The sequence below is a fragment of the Stenella coeruleoalba genome, assembly GCF_951394435.1.
Source record: "Stenella coeruleoalba genome assembly, chromosome: 13".
Classification (NCBI taxonomy): domain Eukaryota; kingdom Metazoa; phylum Chordata; class Mammalia; order Artiodactyla; family Delphinidae; genus Stenella; species Stenella coeruleoalba.
The window spans coordinates 39212144-39227469 of record NC_137159.1 but is presented as its reverse complement, the minus strand read 5'-3'; the positions used below and the strand labels follow the sequence as shown (position 1 = coordinate 39227469).

At 37.6% G+C, this 15326-nt stretch overlaps 1 protein-coding gene across 9 annotated transcripts in view; it reads right to left on the bottom strand.

Annotated features, from left to right (window-relative positions):
* PUS10 (pseudouridine synthase 10) overlaps positions 1 to 15326 on the bottom strand; it is a 66737-nt gene that overhangs the window by 10073 nt on the left and 41338 nt on the right. For all 9 annotated transcript variants that reach the window (XR_013831137.1, XM_079941390.1, XM_079941387.1 and 6 more), the window contains 9 exons: positions 13166 to 13227; positions 12824 to 12869; positions 10716 to 10780; positions 9115 to 9200; positions 7934 to 8059; positions 3030 to 3086; positions 2081 to 2157; positions 1932 to 1987; positions 772 to 889 (listed from right to left, as the gene is read on the bottom strand). Coding sequence is in view for 8 of the 9 variants with exons in the window: in XM_079941390.1 (XP_079797516.1) it covers positions 772 to 889; positions 1932 to 1987; positions 2081 to 2157; positions 3030 to 3086; positions 7934 to 8059; positions 9115 to 9200; positions 10716 to 10780; positions 12824 to 12869; positions 13166 to 13227 (693 nt within the window). In the remaining variant the exon portion in view is untranslated. The remainder of the gene's footprint in view (positions 1 to 771; positions 890 to 1931; positions 1988 to 2080; positions 2158 to 3029; positions 3087 to 7933; positions 8060 to 9114; positions 9201 to 10715; positions 10781 to 12823; positions 12870 to 13165; positions 13228 to 15326) is intronic.

The following is a 15326-nucleotide window of genomic DNA, read 5'->3' as shown; positions in this document are numbered from 1 at the left end:
TTGTTACTTCAATCTGGAGGTGGAACATCTTTTCAAATGATTCTTGGCCATTTGGAGTTGCTCTTTTTTTTTTTTTTTTGCGGTACACGGGCCTCTCACTGTTGTGGCCTCTCCCGTTGCGGAGCACAGGCTCCGGACGCACAGGCTCAGCAGCCATGGCTCACGGGCCCAGCCGCTCCGTGGCATGTGGGATCTTCCCAGACCGGGGCACGAAGCAGTGTCCCCTGCATCGGCAGGCGGACTCTCAACCACTGTGCCACCAGGGAAGCCCTATTTACAACATGTTTTATTTATGCACTTAATCTGAGCATCAATTCTATTAGATAAGTTCTATTTTCTATTTCCTTTTTGCAAATGGCCAAATATAATAATAGCATTGCTGAGTGTTTTCTATGTGTCAGATTCTATTCTAAGAGCTTTATATGGCTAACCCCATTTAATTCTTTTAACTAATTTTACAGATGAAGAAAACAGAAGCATAAAGAGGCTAAGCAACTTGTCCAAAGTCACACAACTAAGAAATGCAGAACCAGGATTTGCACCCAGACGATCTGTCCTTGGAGTCAGACTCTTAATCACTAGCAACACTGCTTCTCACACAGGTTAGATGAATTGCCCAGTCATTTAACTAGTAAATGGCAAAGGCAAGATTTAGAACCAGGTCTCACAGTCCCCAAAGCCTATGCGCTATGACTTGTTGGTAATAAACGAGAAGACAAAGGACTCTTTTATAGGCAGTAGAAAAATAAAAGAATTAGAGCACTGAACTACCTTTATGTCATCTAGGAATTCAATGTCCTTCCTCTGTATCGCTTTATTTGTCCATATTAAGGCACTATAGGTCTTGGTCTTTTCTTCTTCACCTTCTTTCATATGACCTATTGCCTCTCTAAACAAAAACAATAAAAGAAAGTTTGTCTGAATATATAAAATACAGACAAGACTTGCCCCAAACTTCCCTTTCTTTAAAAATAGATTTATTGAGATATAATTTACATACAATTCCCCTGTGTAACTGAACGATTCAGTGATTTTTAGTACGTTTACAGAGTTGTGCAGCTATTACCACAATCTAACTTTAGAACACTTTCATCACCCCAGAAGAGAAACTCCGCACCTATTTGCAATCACTTCTCATTCCTCATTTCCCCCAGCCCTTGGCAACCACTTGTTGACTTTCTGTCTCTATAGATTTTCCTACTCTGAACATTTCATATATTAAAATGTGAATATTGTAAAATACACAATAAGTGGTATTTGATGTCTGGCTTCTTTCACTTTATAATGTTTTCAAGGTTCATCCATGTTGTAGCATGTATCTGTACTTCATCCCTTTTTATTACTAAATGATATTCCACTGTATGGATATACCACATTCACATTTTGTTCATCCATAGACATTTGGGTTGTTTCTACTTTTTTGCTATTATGAGTAATGCTACTATAAACATTCATGCAGAAGTCTCTGTGTGGATGTACATTTCCATTTCTCGTGGGTATATATCTAGAAGTGGAACTGCTGGGCCATATGGTTACTCTATATTTAACTTTTTGAGAAACTGCTAAACTGTTTTGCAAAGTGGCACCACTTATAATCCCACAGCAATGTATGAGGGATCCAATTTCTCCATATCCTTGCCAACACTTGTTATTTTCTGTCTTTTTGTGAAGTGGGATCTCACTGTGGTTTTGATTTGCATTTCTCTAATGACTAATGATGTTGAGCATTTTTTCATGTATTCACTGGTTATTTTGTGTATCCTTTTTGGAGAAATGTTCACTTAATCATCTCTCCATTTTTAACTGAGTTATTTTCTTATTATTGAGTTGTAGGAGTTCTTTACATATTCTGGATACAAACCCCTTATCAGATAAATGATCTACAACCAAAACTCCCCTCTTGAAAACATCTCCAGTGATCCTACCCTTACCTTGTGACAAGCTGCAAGTCACGGACTTGGATTTTGTTAGACGAGTTATTAATTTTCTGTAGTATTAGAGAAAGAAAAACAATTAGCAACTCTAGTTCAGTTACAGAGTTGCAGAAACATGACAATTTCCATGTCATGAAGTGGTTTACCTGCTGAAGTTCCTTAATTTCTTGTGAAGTGAAATGTACTCTATGAGGATTCACCAGCTCAATTGCAAAGGGCCTTCCTGGCAGCACACACCCCGTCATGAAACAGAAACGTGTTGATGGAGTTAACATTTGGGCTAATGCAAGAGGGTTAGGAGGTGTGAAAAAACGAGTTGAGCTCTAGAGGACTGAAAGTTTAGTGACATGACTACATCTGGGGGAGAGAAGAATGTGTGAAAAGAATCAAGGGGCTGTTTGGGGGCTGCTAAACCCCAGGACAGGCAATATGTAAAAACGACTGCTTTCCCAAAAGTCCATGAACAAGCCTGTGTTAATTACAAAATCAAATCCAAACAGCCACTAATTGACTTGGTTACACTAACGTAATGTTGTCACATGCAGCAATGCCCAGGTATACCAAATTGAAATACGTTCTCCTAGCCTAGTGAAATGAAAAGCTGAGATTCCATGAGAAGAAGGGACTATAAATCTCGAATACCTCAGGATTACTCTCATCATCCTTCTTGTAATGCAACAATGTAAAATGAGAGAAATGAAGGCTAAGAGAGCAGAAGCACTTTTTAAATGAAGACATTTTGCAATTTAAATGAGGTGCATTTTGAAAATTGTACTGGTACTGAAATGTTATTAAAAGGAACAATTAATTATCAAAGTTTTGGAAAAAATCAGGCACCTCTTTGTTAATGCACATAGAAGTCCCTTATAACCTACAGGTATTCAATAAAGATGGCCTCTGAAGAAATGATCCCTGTTAAAACATAGTCATATAATTTACAAGGGTAGCTCCATAATCCACAAGCCTTCCTCACATGGAGAAGCTCTGGACTCTGCCAACTTTGATTATGACTAAGTGACTACAAAAAAGCTGCTGTCTGAAAAGGGTGATAATCTGAAAGTTAGTTCCAGTCAAGTGATATTGTCACAATCTTACCATTTCCTAATGTTCTCACATCTACATCTTCTCTCCCAGAGGATGAAAAATTAAAGCCTTTGGAAAGCAGATAAAGAAAAAAAAAATCAGAGACATAACAGTGCTAAGACTTTCATTCCCATCCTTTGGTAGAAACCCAATTTGTCTTAAACAATCTACAAGAGAATCCCAAGGAATAGTCATCATCACACCTCTAATCCCAATCTCTACTAAAAATAGCAATGATAATAATAAATACCACTTATTGAGCACTTATTACATACCAGGTACTGAGCTAAAATTCTGCATACATTATTTCATTCAATCCTTACTATAACCTTATGAGGTAGGTATTAAATAAAAGAACACCAAGCTTCTAAAAGGTTAAGTACTTTTCCCAAGGGAACATGATTAAATGGCAGAGCTAGATGTTTCTGATGTCAAAGCCAGACCTTACTTATCATCCCAGCCCACCATTCCATGGGAAAGCCAAAGGCAGAGCACTGTTTGGAGGAAGGCCCCACTACCACCCTGGCTACAAACTTATGGTGAAAAATCTATCTTTCGTCTTTTCCTTAAAACAAAAGAAAACAAAATAAAAACATTATTTGAGAATTAAACTCTATGAAAGGAAGAGGAGGGGGGAAGAAAAGGTTTGATTCTAAAAGGAAATTCATTATGTAAGCAAACCTAAGCTGGAACCACAATATAACTAGTATACATTTTAAGATAGATGGATCATCACAGACTAAAAGCTGCAAATATTGGAATGGGAAAGTGGTCAATACAGTGTGGGTGGGCAGGGGAAGTGGTTCCATGACAACTTTCTTAGATACAGAAATAACTGATGATTTCACCACAGGAAAGATTACCATGAGCAGGCATTATTCTAAGTACTTCATATATGTTAACACTATGAGGTAGATACTATCATTATCCCCATTTTACTTATAAGGAAGGTGAGACAGAGACAGCATAAGTAACGTGCCTAGGATCACATCACTGGTAATTGGTAGGGTCAGGATTTGAACCAGCCTGGCAGTCTGGCTCCAGAGTCTCTTAATCACTGTCTACACTGCACCACCACAAAGACAGCTGGAAGAGCTCAGACTCGTGCCAACTGGGACAAGCAAGACCAATCAGTCCTCTTGTACCAGGGATTGGGAAAGACTAGGATGTTTTGGAAACCCTGATCAATCCATAGTTCAGCCACTTTGGAGAGCACAAGATGAGGAAGGACAAGATTGCTGGGAAGGACAGACAGGAAAGGTAGAAGGGAAGGAGGGTCTGTACCATTTTGACAGACATTTTTCTCCTAGGAAAGGTTCAATATGCAAAGGTCCCATGTAGATTTTAGAAAAAGGAAGGCTAAAAGGCTTGAAAAGTGCTATAAAAACTACACTGAAGATTAGCTCTTCTTTCTAGGATGTTTAGCTGTGAAGAAAGTAAGATTTCACCCTTCCTTCACCTTTAAGACATCCCTTTAGCAAGTCAAGGCCAACGTTTGTTGGAAACATGGGCTCCAAGCTGTTGCCTGTCACCCACTGCCAAGGTGAAGTGGGCTCTTCTCTGCCCCACATGGCCCAAAACTGTGGGTCTCCCAGAGAGGACCAACCCAGGACTGGTTAGGTAAGGCCTAGGTATCTAAGGTCGGCCTAGAATTCAAGCTGCTCAGAGGTCTGGGTAACTTGTGCAGTGTTAACACCTGGGGACTAGCCAAGAGGGCAGCCATGAGGGGCACAATGTCAGGCTCTTCTCCAGGGGGAGAATCTACACCAGGCAGGTAGTAGGATTCTGCGGACCATTAAGTCCCAAAGAACCCTCCATTCCATGTCTATACTCCATTGTCAAGCAGCTAATAAACCTATAGCAACATCAGCAGCTTCTAGTCAGAGTCAACAGACTCAAGAGTAGTGCTGGATACTACTAGTATGGATACTAGTAGTATCCATCCCTAGTAGTAGGGATGGATAGCTACATGGAGAGTTCAAAATGGCATCTGGGAAGCTGAAAGATACTCCCTGGGGTGGGGGTGAGGGGCTGTAGTTTGTCTTATACCTGCCCACCTCCATCTCTAATCCAGGCATAATACTGGGGAACCAGGGCCCTACAGTGACTAAGCCATAACCTGTGACTGATAGGGGTGGAGGGAATGAACAGGACACAAAGAGGTAGATCTACTAGTGACTACTCAATCAGACCAGAAATCTCAAATTCATAAATTAGCCCATAAAACTTCCCACAGATTCCAGCCCATCAATAAGAAAAAAGTACAGAAAACTAGGCTCTTGAGAAGTCCAAAGAAACATTAAATCCAGATTAAGGGAGAAGGGGTATTTATTATATCTTTTAGAAAAATGTTGCAAATTTGGACCCTACATTGAGAAATACTTCAGGGGGCAAACTTTAAAAAAATAATTTGCAATTATGAATAATAAATGACAAAAAAAGGAAAAGGAGTCACTGCCTTAAGTATGAGGAAATATATGCTTAAAATTTAGTTGATTTTTCTAAACTCACATTACGCCTTGCCTTATCCCCCTAATCCTGTGAGTTCTACAGACTTCTGCTCAATGGAACAGATATTTCAAACATACAAACAAACAAACAAGGACAAAACCAAGGGCAAGAATGATCAGGAACTGTAAGGGGTTCAATAGTCTGTAGTGGCTCTCATACCTGGGGGCAGATAGACAATGGGACTGAAGGATGGGCAGAGGCCAGATGATGACGGTCTCAGAATATCAAGTTATATAGTTTGGACTTTACCCTGTAGCTAGTCACTGACCAGTTTTCAGCAGGGAACTGACATGACAAATATTTATTCCATAAGTGAAGTAATAAATGTATTAGGAAAACATTTCTTAGACATATTGATTTTGAGAGTGTGTCAAAGTTTTACTTATTAACTAGAGAACTGGCAAGTAGAGAGTATGATGTGTCAGTCTGAAGTGGCTGAGAAACAAGTTTGTATCTCCCACTGAGGGGAAGGAGTACTAGTTACTTCTGCTTTATAGAAGTAGCTAGGCTGCTTCATGCAATACTGGTTTATTTTCATAGAGCTGTAAAGCACAGAGGTACAACAGTCAGAACCATTTTCCCAGAGTTGTCAGATGTGAATCACAGAAGTAACGAGTAATGTATCTGAGAAGCACAAGTTTAGCAAATCGATGCTATTAATCAGGCATTTCAAACAACAAGGTTTTATTTCACGACAAGGAGCCAGTTAGCACAGAGGCCCAGAGGTCTGCTTTTTCTCAAGCGGCTCTTAATAAATTTCCTCAGCACACAATTACAGATGCTAAACACACAGTTTGCTTTGTTTTCAGTTTGGAGAAATTTTTTTTCCCTCCTCAAATGGAAAATGACAACAAATCACCTTCATGAAAGATTTCAAGGGGGAAACATATAGCTATTTTAGAGCCCCCCAACAGCCCTCTTGGTAATGGAGGCTTCCTTGGGACCCAAATAATCAGAACAAAATCTTGAATTTTCTTACAGAAAGGGAATAAGGTAGCCCCCCCAAAAGAGTTTGAAGGACACTTTTCATGCTAACGCTTTATTTTCACTTCTTCATAACTTGGGTAAGTCTTAGGAGATAATCAGTGTGTAAATATTAAATCAAGTAGGTAAAAGCTCATGGCAATAGCCCTTTACAGCTAAGATTTTGAAAAATATTACGTTGCTAGGTTACTTTCTTCTCCATTCAGTAAACAATTCTTAAAGGCCCTTTTTAAAAGGGCCCACCTACCTGATAGGCAACAAATTATAAGAGGGATATGGTTTTTGAAGTGCTTCTCTTTCCTCTTAACAAGCAGAGAGCTGGAAGGGATAGCCATGTCTCATTTTGGTCACCTGCTCGCCATTCCTAAAGCAGGCTTGTCTTAAGGTTTGTGAGAGAAAAAGATGGATGTCTTGGTCTATCTGGTCCTTCAAAAAAGGTGTTCTGGGACTTCCCTGGTGGAGCAGTGGATAAGACTCCATGCTCCCAATGCAGGGCCTCGGGTTCAATACCTGGTCAGGGAATTAGATCCCACATGCCTGCCGCAACTAATAGTTCACATGCCACAACTAAGGAGACTGCCTGACGCAACTAAGGAGCCCACATGCTGCAACTAAGGAGCCTGCCTGCTGCAACTAAGACCCGGCATAACCAAATAAATAAATAAATATTTTTTTAAAAGGTGTTCTAATTATGCTAGGAGACCCACTCCAAAGAGTATGATATACTTACTCATTGTCTACAGTTTCTCCTGATGTACAACATGGTTTCTTGTGATTGAAATCTTAGTCCCTTTCCTCTAGTCTAATCCTAGGTGAAATCACAAGGTTTTTTACTCCTTTGACCTGATAGCCCTATTGAGCAAAGAAAGCATATGCCTGACAGGATCTGACTCACCCCACAAACCTGGGCTCATTAATACTTAGGAAATTAAAACAACACAACTACTATTAAGTCTTTGTAAAATGGTAGCTATTGATCTATTTTCTCTAGGCCTGAACTTTATTCTAGGCCACTTTAGCCGTTAGGATGGAAGCTGGGCATTTGCCAGTGATTATTCTTGAACAGCACTTGATGTGGAAGCTGTATTTTAATTACCTCATATTCCCAAAAAGAGACAGAGGCTCAAGGTGTCCCAAGGTCAGAGCTTAAGTGCATTCATTTAAAGTAGTTTCAATTGTTTTGAATTTGCCCAGGAAAAAGCGTAATCTTGAGAGAGGAGAGAAATCCTAGGGCACCTTGGCTCAAATCCAGCCCAGGGCAGAGGAGCTCAGGACACAGCGGTCCCTGTTCACAGGAAGCTGCCAGCCAAGGGGCCCAGACTTGGTGGTGGTTTACAAAATATAGAAATCTTTCCTGCCACCTTCAAGAAGTCTATTCATGAATGACAATGTAACTAAAATATGGATATTATAACACTTACTCTCTGCTTTGAACACTGTCAAAAGATGGTCTGAAATTAATTCTTCCACTGAAGAGTCCAGCTTCCTTTCTCCGTCAATTATCCAAGGAGTTTGTGGTAGATTCCTGGAGTATTTATTATATCTCCCTGCCAAAGAAATATAAAGGTCACCTGGATGGAATGGTGTGCTTAACACAACAGGATAAAAAGGAAAGCAACAGCTATCTATTGAGTGCCAGTATCCTAGGTGCTATGATATAAAACAAGGTTTAGCCTTCAACTAACTTACAATCTAATTTGGAGAGTCAACACATACACATAATTAAATGAAAAAATTTAAGGTAGCAATAGAAGAGATGGCTAAAGACACGGTATGAATCATCAAATGAGTTCTAAAGGAATGCTCAATATACTTATTAATATTTTTGGCTGACTGAACAAGTTACAATATTATGGAACACACTATGAATCACTTAAAAAAAGAGCAACTACTGTTTTTATGCCTGGTTAATAACACTCTCAGTGTAATAGTCATTGGTGATAATGTATTCCAAAGAATTCAAATACAGGAAATTTTGAAGTTTTTGTAAGCAAAAAAAAAAACCCTAACAGAATATGACTCACTGTTTTATGAAAAAAGCTACTCCAAGGCAGGTAGCTTTTATTACGCCAGAGCAGGGTATTATACTCAAGACTAAAGAGCAATTTCATTTCAGCTATTACTATGAAACAGCTGTAGCTTTCAAAACAAAAACTGTCTACCCGATTTACCTCTTGGGAAAGTCAATGCAACAATTTCTTTCTCCAGGCAGAAGCCAAATGTTTAGTCATTTTGCAGATAATAAAATAACTTTTTTCAGGATTGATTTCATGTTATAAAACATCCTCTCCCTTCTCCTGACCAGTCTGAGGTCTGTACGTGTACCCATATTTTTACCTGGCCATCTCTGATGAAAACTATTAAACCTGGGAAGTATCATTTCCCTTCAACATGGCATTTTAAATAACAAATCTCCTGAGTGACCCTTAAGAATGCCTACAGAACCTACAATAAACTTGGTTATCAGCTCTAGTTCTCAAAAGAGTTAACTAATCAGAAATTAATAACAACAGTAAGAAGGAAACAGAGGAGGAGTTAGTTGAGTTTTTCAGAAAGCAGAGAAAATTGACAATGTAAGTATATCCTGGACTGAATATTTTACCAGCCACAAAAACAGCACCATGAGCACATTCAATTTCAACAACACTGCATACAGCCTTTGGTGAGTTTGGAGGACAAGGAAACTGCCTGCAAAACAAAATAAATTTTACAGCTACTATTTTCCAGACATGATATTGAAACACATAACTAAGATGAATCAACACTGTCTGAGTTACACAGAGCCTGAGTCTCTCAAGGACTAAGCCTCTCCCTAATTTTAAGTTTTGGAACCATAAGGGTCTCTTAGGCCTCTGGAGTACCACTTTTAATACATGAGAGTGGCACTAAGTAAATAAGGGCTCGCTAATAACATTCATGCTCAGGAGGCCTCATGTTCCCAAATGACAGTTTCCAAAATCAACCTGGAGATTTGGGGAAAAAAATGCATCTATATGTAGCGGCAACCTCTCCAGGTTATTTTGCTATCCATGAACACTTGCTGCTGGCTGACAAGGTCCTCAGTCATTTGGGTAAAGCTGGTGTGCAGTCAGAGACTGGCCACATGAGCATGTCCCACCTATGGCGAGGGTACTCCCAACATTTTTCTCTCTTTTTCCTCTTCATTTCAACTATGACCTTGGGAATCAGACCACAGAGCCAGAAAAAGTGGAATATGGCAGACTCTGTCCTTTAGCTAAGAAACTTCAATCCAGCTGAGGACAGACCAGAAAGAGCAATGCATGGCTTTATTCTCTGTCCACCATCTGAGAAATTCCAAAGCCATGGAATGGAATCTACCTGTAAATGACTAGGTGTGGACTTAATCCAAAATGCTTGTCTTAAAGTTTTCATTCCGTTTCCCAAGATGTCTTAACAAAGAAAGCACTTAGAAACTCAGGAACTATTGCTTGTAGAGAGTAACTGTCTTTACTTCCTAAAGTTTAATAGGTAATTCCCTGGCAGTCCAGTGGTTAGGACTCTGTGCTTCAACTGCAAGGGGCACAGGTTCAATCCCTGTTCGGGGAACTAAGATCCCACAAGCCATGCAGCGTGGCCAAAAAAAAAAATTTTTTTTAATAAAAATATTTCCATTCTGAGACTCATGTTTAGTCAGAAAAATATATGAAACCTTCGTCATAACTTCTTCTGGAAGGATAACTATGATAATATTTTATTAAATAAAATGAACACACTGAGAATTAAATCTAAGATTTACTGTAGTTCAGTATATTTTAACAAGAAAGGAAACTCAGGAGCCCTTTTCTCCCTCTTCTGGAGATGTACAATAACAGGAAATCCAGGACAAGGGATGTAATGGGGCCAGTAGTAGGCTGGAGAATCAGGAAACCTGGCTCTATGTCCACTCTCTATTGCCCAGTTGAAATCTTAGGCAAGTCAACTCCCTCTTTGGACCTCAATATCCTCCTCTAAAAGATAAAGAAGTTGGACATGATTCATAAATTCAAATATTAATTTGACATTTACTGAACACCACTACATGCCAGATACTGAGCCAGGGATTGGGGATATAATAAAGATTAAGACACAATCCTGTTCCCTAAAATATATCCAGTCTTGTTTTAGAGATAATCAAGATTATTTCTAACATTCCCTTTATTCTAAAATTCCATGATTATTTCTTGTTACTATAATTCTACTTACTTGCGGAAATCCTCTTCTTTAATCTTATTCAAAGCTTTCATAACTGCCATTCTAGTGAATACTGACTATATAGGGTAAAATGAAAAGAAAAGACATTTTATCACCCATATAAGAAAACATCAGAGTTGAAACAAAGAACATGGTTGGAGAAATTATATCATTTTAAACCATACTTAAAAGGGAGAAATACTTAATAACTTCAAGAAAATAAATGAAGCACAAGTGTTCATACTGTCAGTTCTGTGATTGGTAGACCCTATAACCCTTCTCTTCAATCTAGTCTATGTCTATAATACCAGGTGGATCTAGCAGAATGTCTTCTTCACTGCACTCTCCCATTCCCCTCAAAATGTGGTATTCTTCAAATACAAAAATGATGACATTGCAGGAAATGTGCTTTGAATATTTTTTCCTAGACCTCAAAAGAAATTTAGACTGACCCATCTATCTTTTCTTCCCTACATCCCTCAGGGGCCACGGTATATAGTTTAGGAGTTGGCTGCCAGGGTAAGGGGTAAAACAGAGCCAACCAGCCTGACTTGGCATCTAGCAATTCAATATCACTCACCAACCTCTGAGAAAGTAAATTAATCCACTATACTGAATTAAAGGGCATCTACAAATGTCCCACTCTGGGTTTTTTAAAATAAGAAAAGCCAAACCTCATGGTAGACATACTAGAACTAATTAGTGCATATATTTGTGGTCACTATGATAAATCACAATTATTTCTTCTGTTACGAGAAATTATACTTGACTGAAAAGAAGAATAATGTAGGTATCTAAACAGTTTATCATCAAAAAACTGATTTTCTAAACCATATTCTGGGGAACCCTAAGGTGTCCTAGGGTTAGAATTAAAAATTAAGTGTCTGCTTGTTAAGATATGAAATCTTAGGCCTGAAAGAATCTCAAAAGGTCATTCAAATTATTCCCAGCCATAAGGCAGGAAAACTACATTTAAGACTATACAACACCTACTGGCCAAATGGCGTGGTGTCCATGATCATTTGACAAAAACTTCCTTACTCTATTATTTGATGCTGGTACTTATATACTTCCTCAAAGATAACAAAAAATAAAACTAGATCTTTAATATAAATATGGCTTACAGCTCATTTGGGCAGAGCTTCCCAATTGGTATGGCAAAGCATACCACTGGGCTACAGTTGTGCCCAGATCCCTCTAGTTCACCAGGGCTGAGGGGCAGGGCCTGGAACAATGAGAACCCCCAGGCCTATTGCTTACAACTTAGAGCAACTTCATCTGTTAACCTCAGGGTGCTGGCCAAACATGGTAATGTTCTAGGTGTACCATGATGTGAGAAAGGGAGGCAAGAAGTGTTTTAGGCTTCCTGCATTTCTGATTATTTCCACACAGGGTATTTGGCAAATGTTACAAACTCCCCAACCCTCCCCTCCCACCCCAGGCAAGAGGAAAGACCAAAAGATGTATCTTTGGCAATAAACTTATATTCTTTTTAACAACCACAACAGCAAAATGGACGTCGGTAAAACTAGGAATGCCTGAGTCTACACAAAACCAGCTAAGTAACTGGGGTGTGAAAGCTTGCCAATATCATGCCATGCTATTCTATCCTGGCATAATAGAAACTAAAAGTACATGCTAACTAATTTTTCTCATTAACATGAAGACCAGCTCACATCAGACAGTAAAGGAGAGTTTAAATAAAATACCTTTTGGCAAATGTAGCCTGAAATAGGCTCTATTAATTCAGGACTGTTCTAAATAAAATAATTTACTTTGGATTATATTTTCAAAACACCGATTTCTAGAAAATAAATATTAGACAAAAGTTTGGAATGGTGATGATACTGAACAGGTATTTTCCCAGATGACATAATCTTGGGGAAACAATCCAGACACTGACACAAGCATGAGAACATTTGTGTGTTATGACTTCCCAGCCAAAGGCAAAGGTGTTGAGAATTGAAAAAATGGAAATAAATGTAGCAAATGGAAATATTTAAAGACTGATTCTTAGTATAATAGATTGCCAACATTTCTAATGCATATCCTTTTTGTTGTTAATTTGAATATTCAGCTCAGACAAAACTCACTAAAGAGTAAGAAGCAGGAATCCTTACCTGTTTGTTTTTGGCTGGCTTGAAACAATCTGGGCATATCGCACGTCTAAGTAAAATTCAAGGTAATATAAAAGATTAATGAGTTTATTTTGGGGAGGATAAAATTCAAATATATTTTATACAACATGGCTGCTAAATTCAGGATATCAGAAGCAGACAAAATGAATCCCTCTATGAGCTGCATTGGTTTGCCTAGACCCTTATGTCAGACAGCTCACAACCTACTAAGACATGACAAGTTCTGACAGGCTCATTAGAAAGAAGAGCAATACTATTTTCATGAAAATCAAAAAATATTAACAATGTTGCACAATTGGCATTGTTGTTTACATTGTAACTTACAGGAAGTGGCAATCCTCAACTGTTTCTGGGTGAGCAAAGACCACACTCACTTCAAACAAGCTCTAAAAATTATAAAGACAGTTTAAAGATGAGCAAAAGGAAACTAACATCTAACAACTTATGAATGGAAACAGAAATTAACTCTCAAAGACTGGCTCAGAAAAAGAGTGACAAGAAAAACTGGAAATACTACTGTTTTCAAATCAGCTTGTTCACAGGGCAGCTGTAAAGGAAATCATCTTTTTTTTTTTTTAACTTCTAAAACTCAATCATCAGTGATCCCACAAAAAACAAGTTTAAAACAAATTTTAAAATAAATTTGTATGATTTTTTGTACATGTATACATATTTGTACAAGTATATTTTTTCTACATGTATAAATTTTGTATAAGATTATACAAAATTCCACACTGAGAAAAATATATAAATGTACAATTAGGTATGAAGATGAATGAGAATTCAGGGAATTGGAAAGGGATAACTGAAAGAAATGAAGAATTACTCCTGTCAGTACTATGATTAGAATTATTAGCAAAGCAAATAGCACTTTATGCACATGCTTAAAAACTCTGTATGAGGCTTGTTTTAAGTGCTCAAACTTCTTAACGGATTTGACTTTTAAAAGCAAGATCTTAATTTTTTGTTTTATTAAAAAAGTGATCATAATAAATTATAAAATAATCAAACAGGATGGGTTTTCAATCCCATTCCACTGAGGTAGAACCAGTAACAGTTTGGCATGTTTCCTTCTAGCCATTTTTATGAATATAAACATAAATGTATATACTTCTTTGTATATTAAACAGACTTGGAAAATTGCTTAATTCAATTAATATTGCATCATGAACATCTTTTCCACTCTAGGGACTGTTGGACGTTTAAGTTGTAGTTAAGTTTTTTCTGTTTTTAAAAAATGCCACAATGAACATCCTTGTACACAAAAAAGCACAAGTTCATACTCTATATACATTTACCTCCATGGAGATTATACAAAATTCTATATACATTTACCTCCATGGAGATTATACAAAATTCCACACTGAGAAAAATATATAAATATCATACCATATAACAATTTTTCCTTTTTTATTGTGTTCTATATTTTCTGATTGCATTAGATCGTCAGCAGGCCTATTAGCGACTCTATAATCACAATAGTGAATAGCTAAATTTTTGCTCTAATCTACAAAATAAAATTAAAATTGCAACACATTCTTTTTACTCAAGAAAACTTCATTCATCCTGAATCCATTAGAACATTACCGCATCTTTTGTTTTTTATTTTCTGTTCTCACTGATTCAACATGTAAAATTATCTGTGCTTCAAACTGAAATTTGAGGTTAAAATATTTTGCATCAATGACTTCTCTAATTTCCAAAGTACTTTCATCACCTCATTTCCTCTTCATACTATCGGTGAAGTGGTTTTATTCTCTATTCTGTTAGTAGTCAGTTTAAAGGACAGAGCTTACTCTTACTAACAGAGGGAAACAGAGCTATGTAATTCAGAACGAGGAAAATTTTTTAATTACTTAGCTTTGAAAGATGGTTTTGTGACTTTACTTGAATAGGGGTGTGTCTGATATTCAGGGAATTTCCTTCATGCAAAATGATGAAGCAATGAGGCCATACTATTAAAGTCTAATTTAAGAGGAGCTGGGAATATGTCCTGTTTCCATCTCTGGAAACCTATTGAACTCTTCCCTAAAATTCAATCCATTTCAAAGGCTGAGGCAAGGTCTGCCTTGGAATAGGGGAGATGGTAAGTGTTCTGGTTTCAAAGGCAGTCTGCTTAAAATTAAACAGAGGGACCTGAGATACCAACAAGGTGGGATAGGTTGAGCCCATGCTCACTGTAGTTGAATAGGGTCTGTCTGCATATTTGAAAACAAAACTAGCCACAGATAACCAAAATTAAATAGTCTAGAGCTGACTCCACACTTGTTCCTAGTTATTTATGTTTAGCTTTGTATCAGTAAATCTATCTAATTAAACTATAAATATACTAAAGGCAAAGATTCACTTCTAACCTTTTAAGGTCAATTAGGATACACTGCACCTGTTATAAGTGTCTTGGATCACAAAGAAATCTTTAAAAAAAAAAAAAAGAAACAAAGAAAAACTTTAACCTCAATTTAAGACTGTTAGAAATTAACATTTT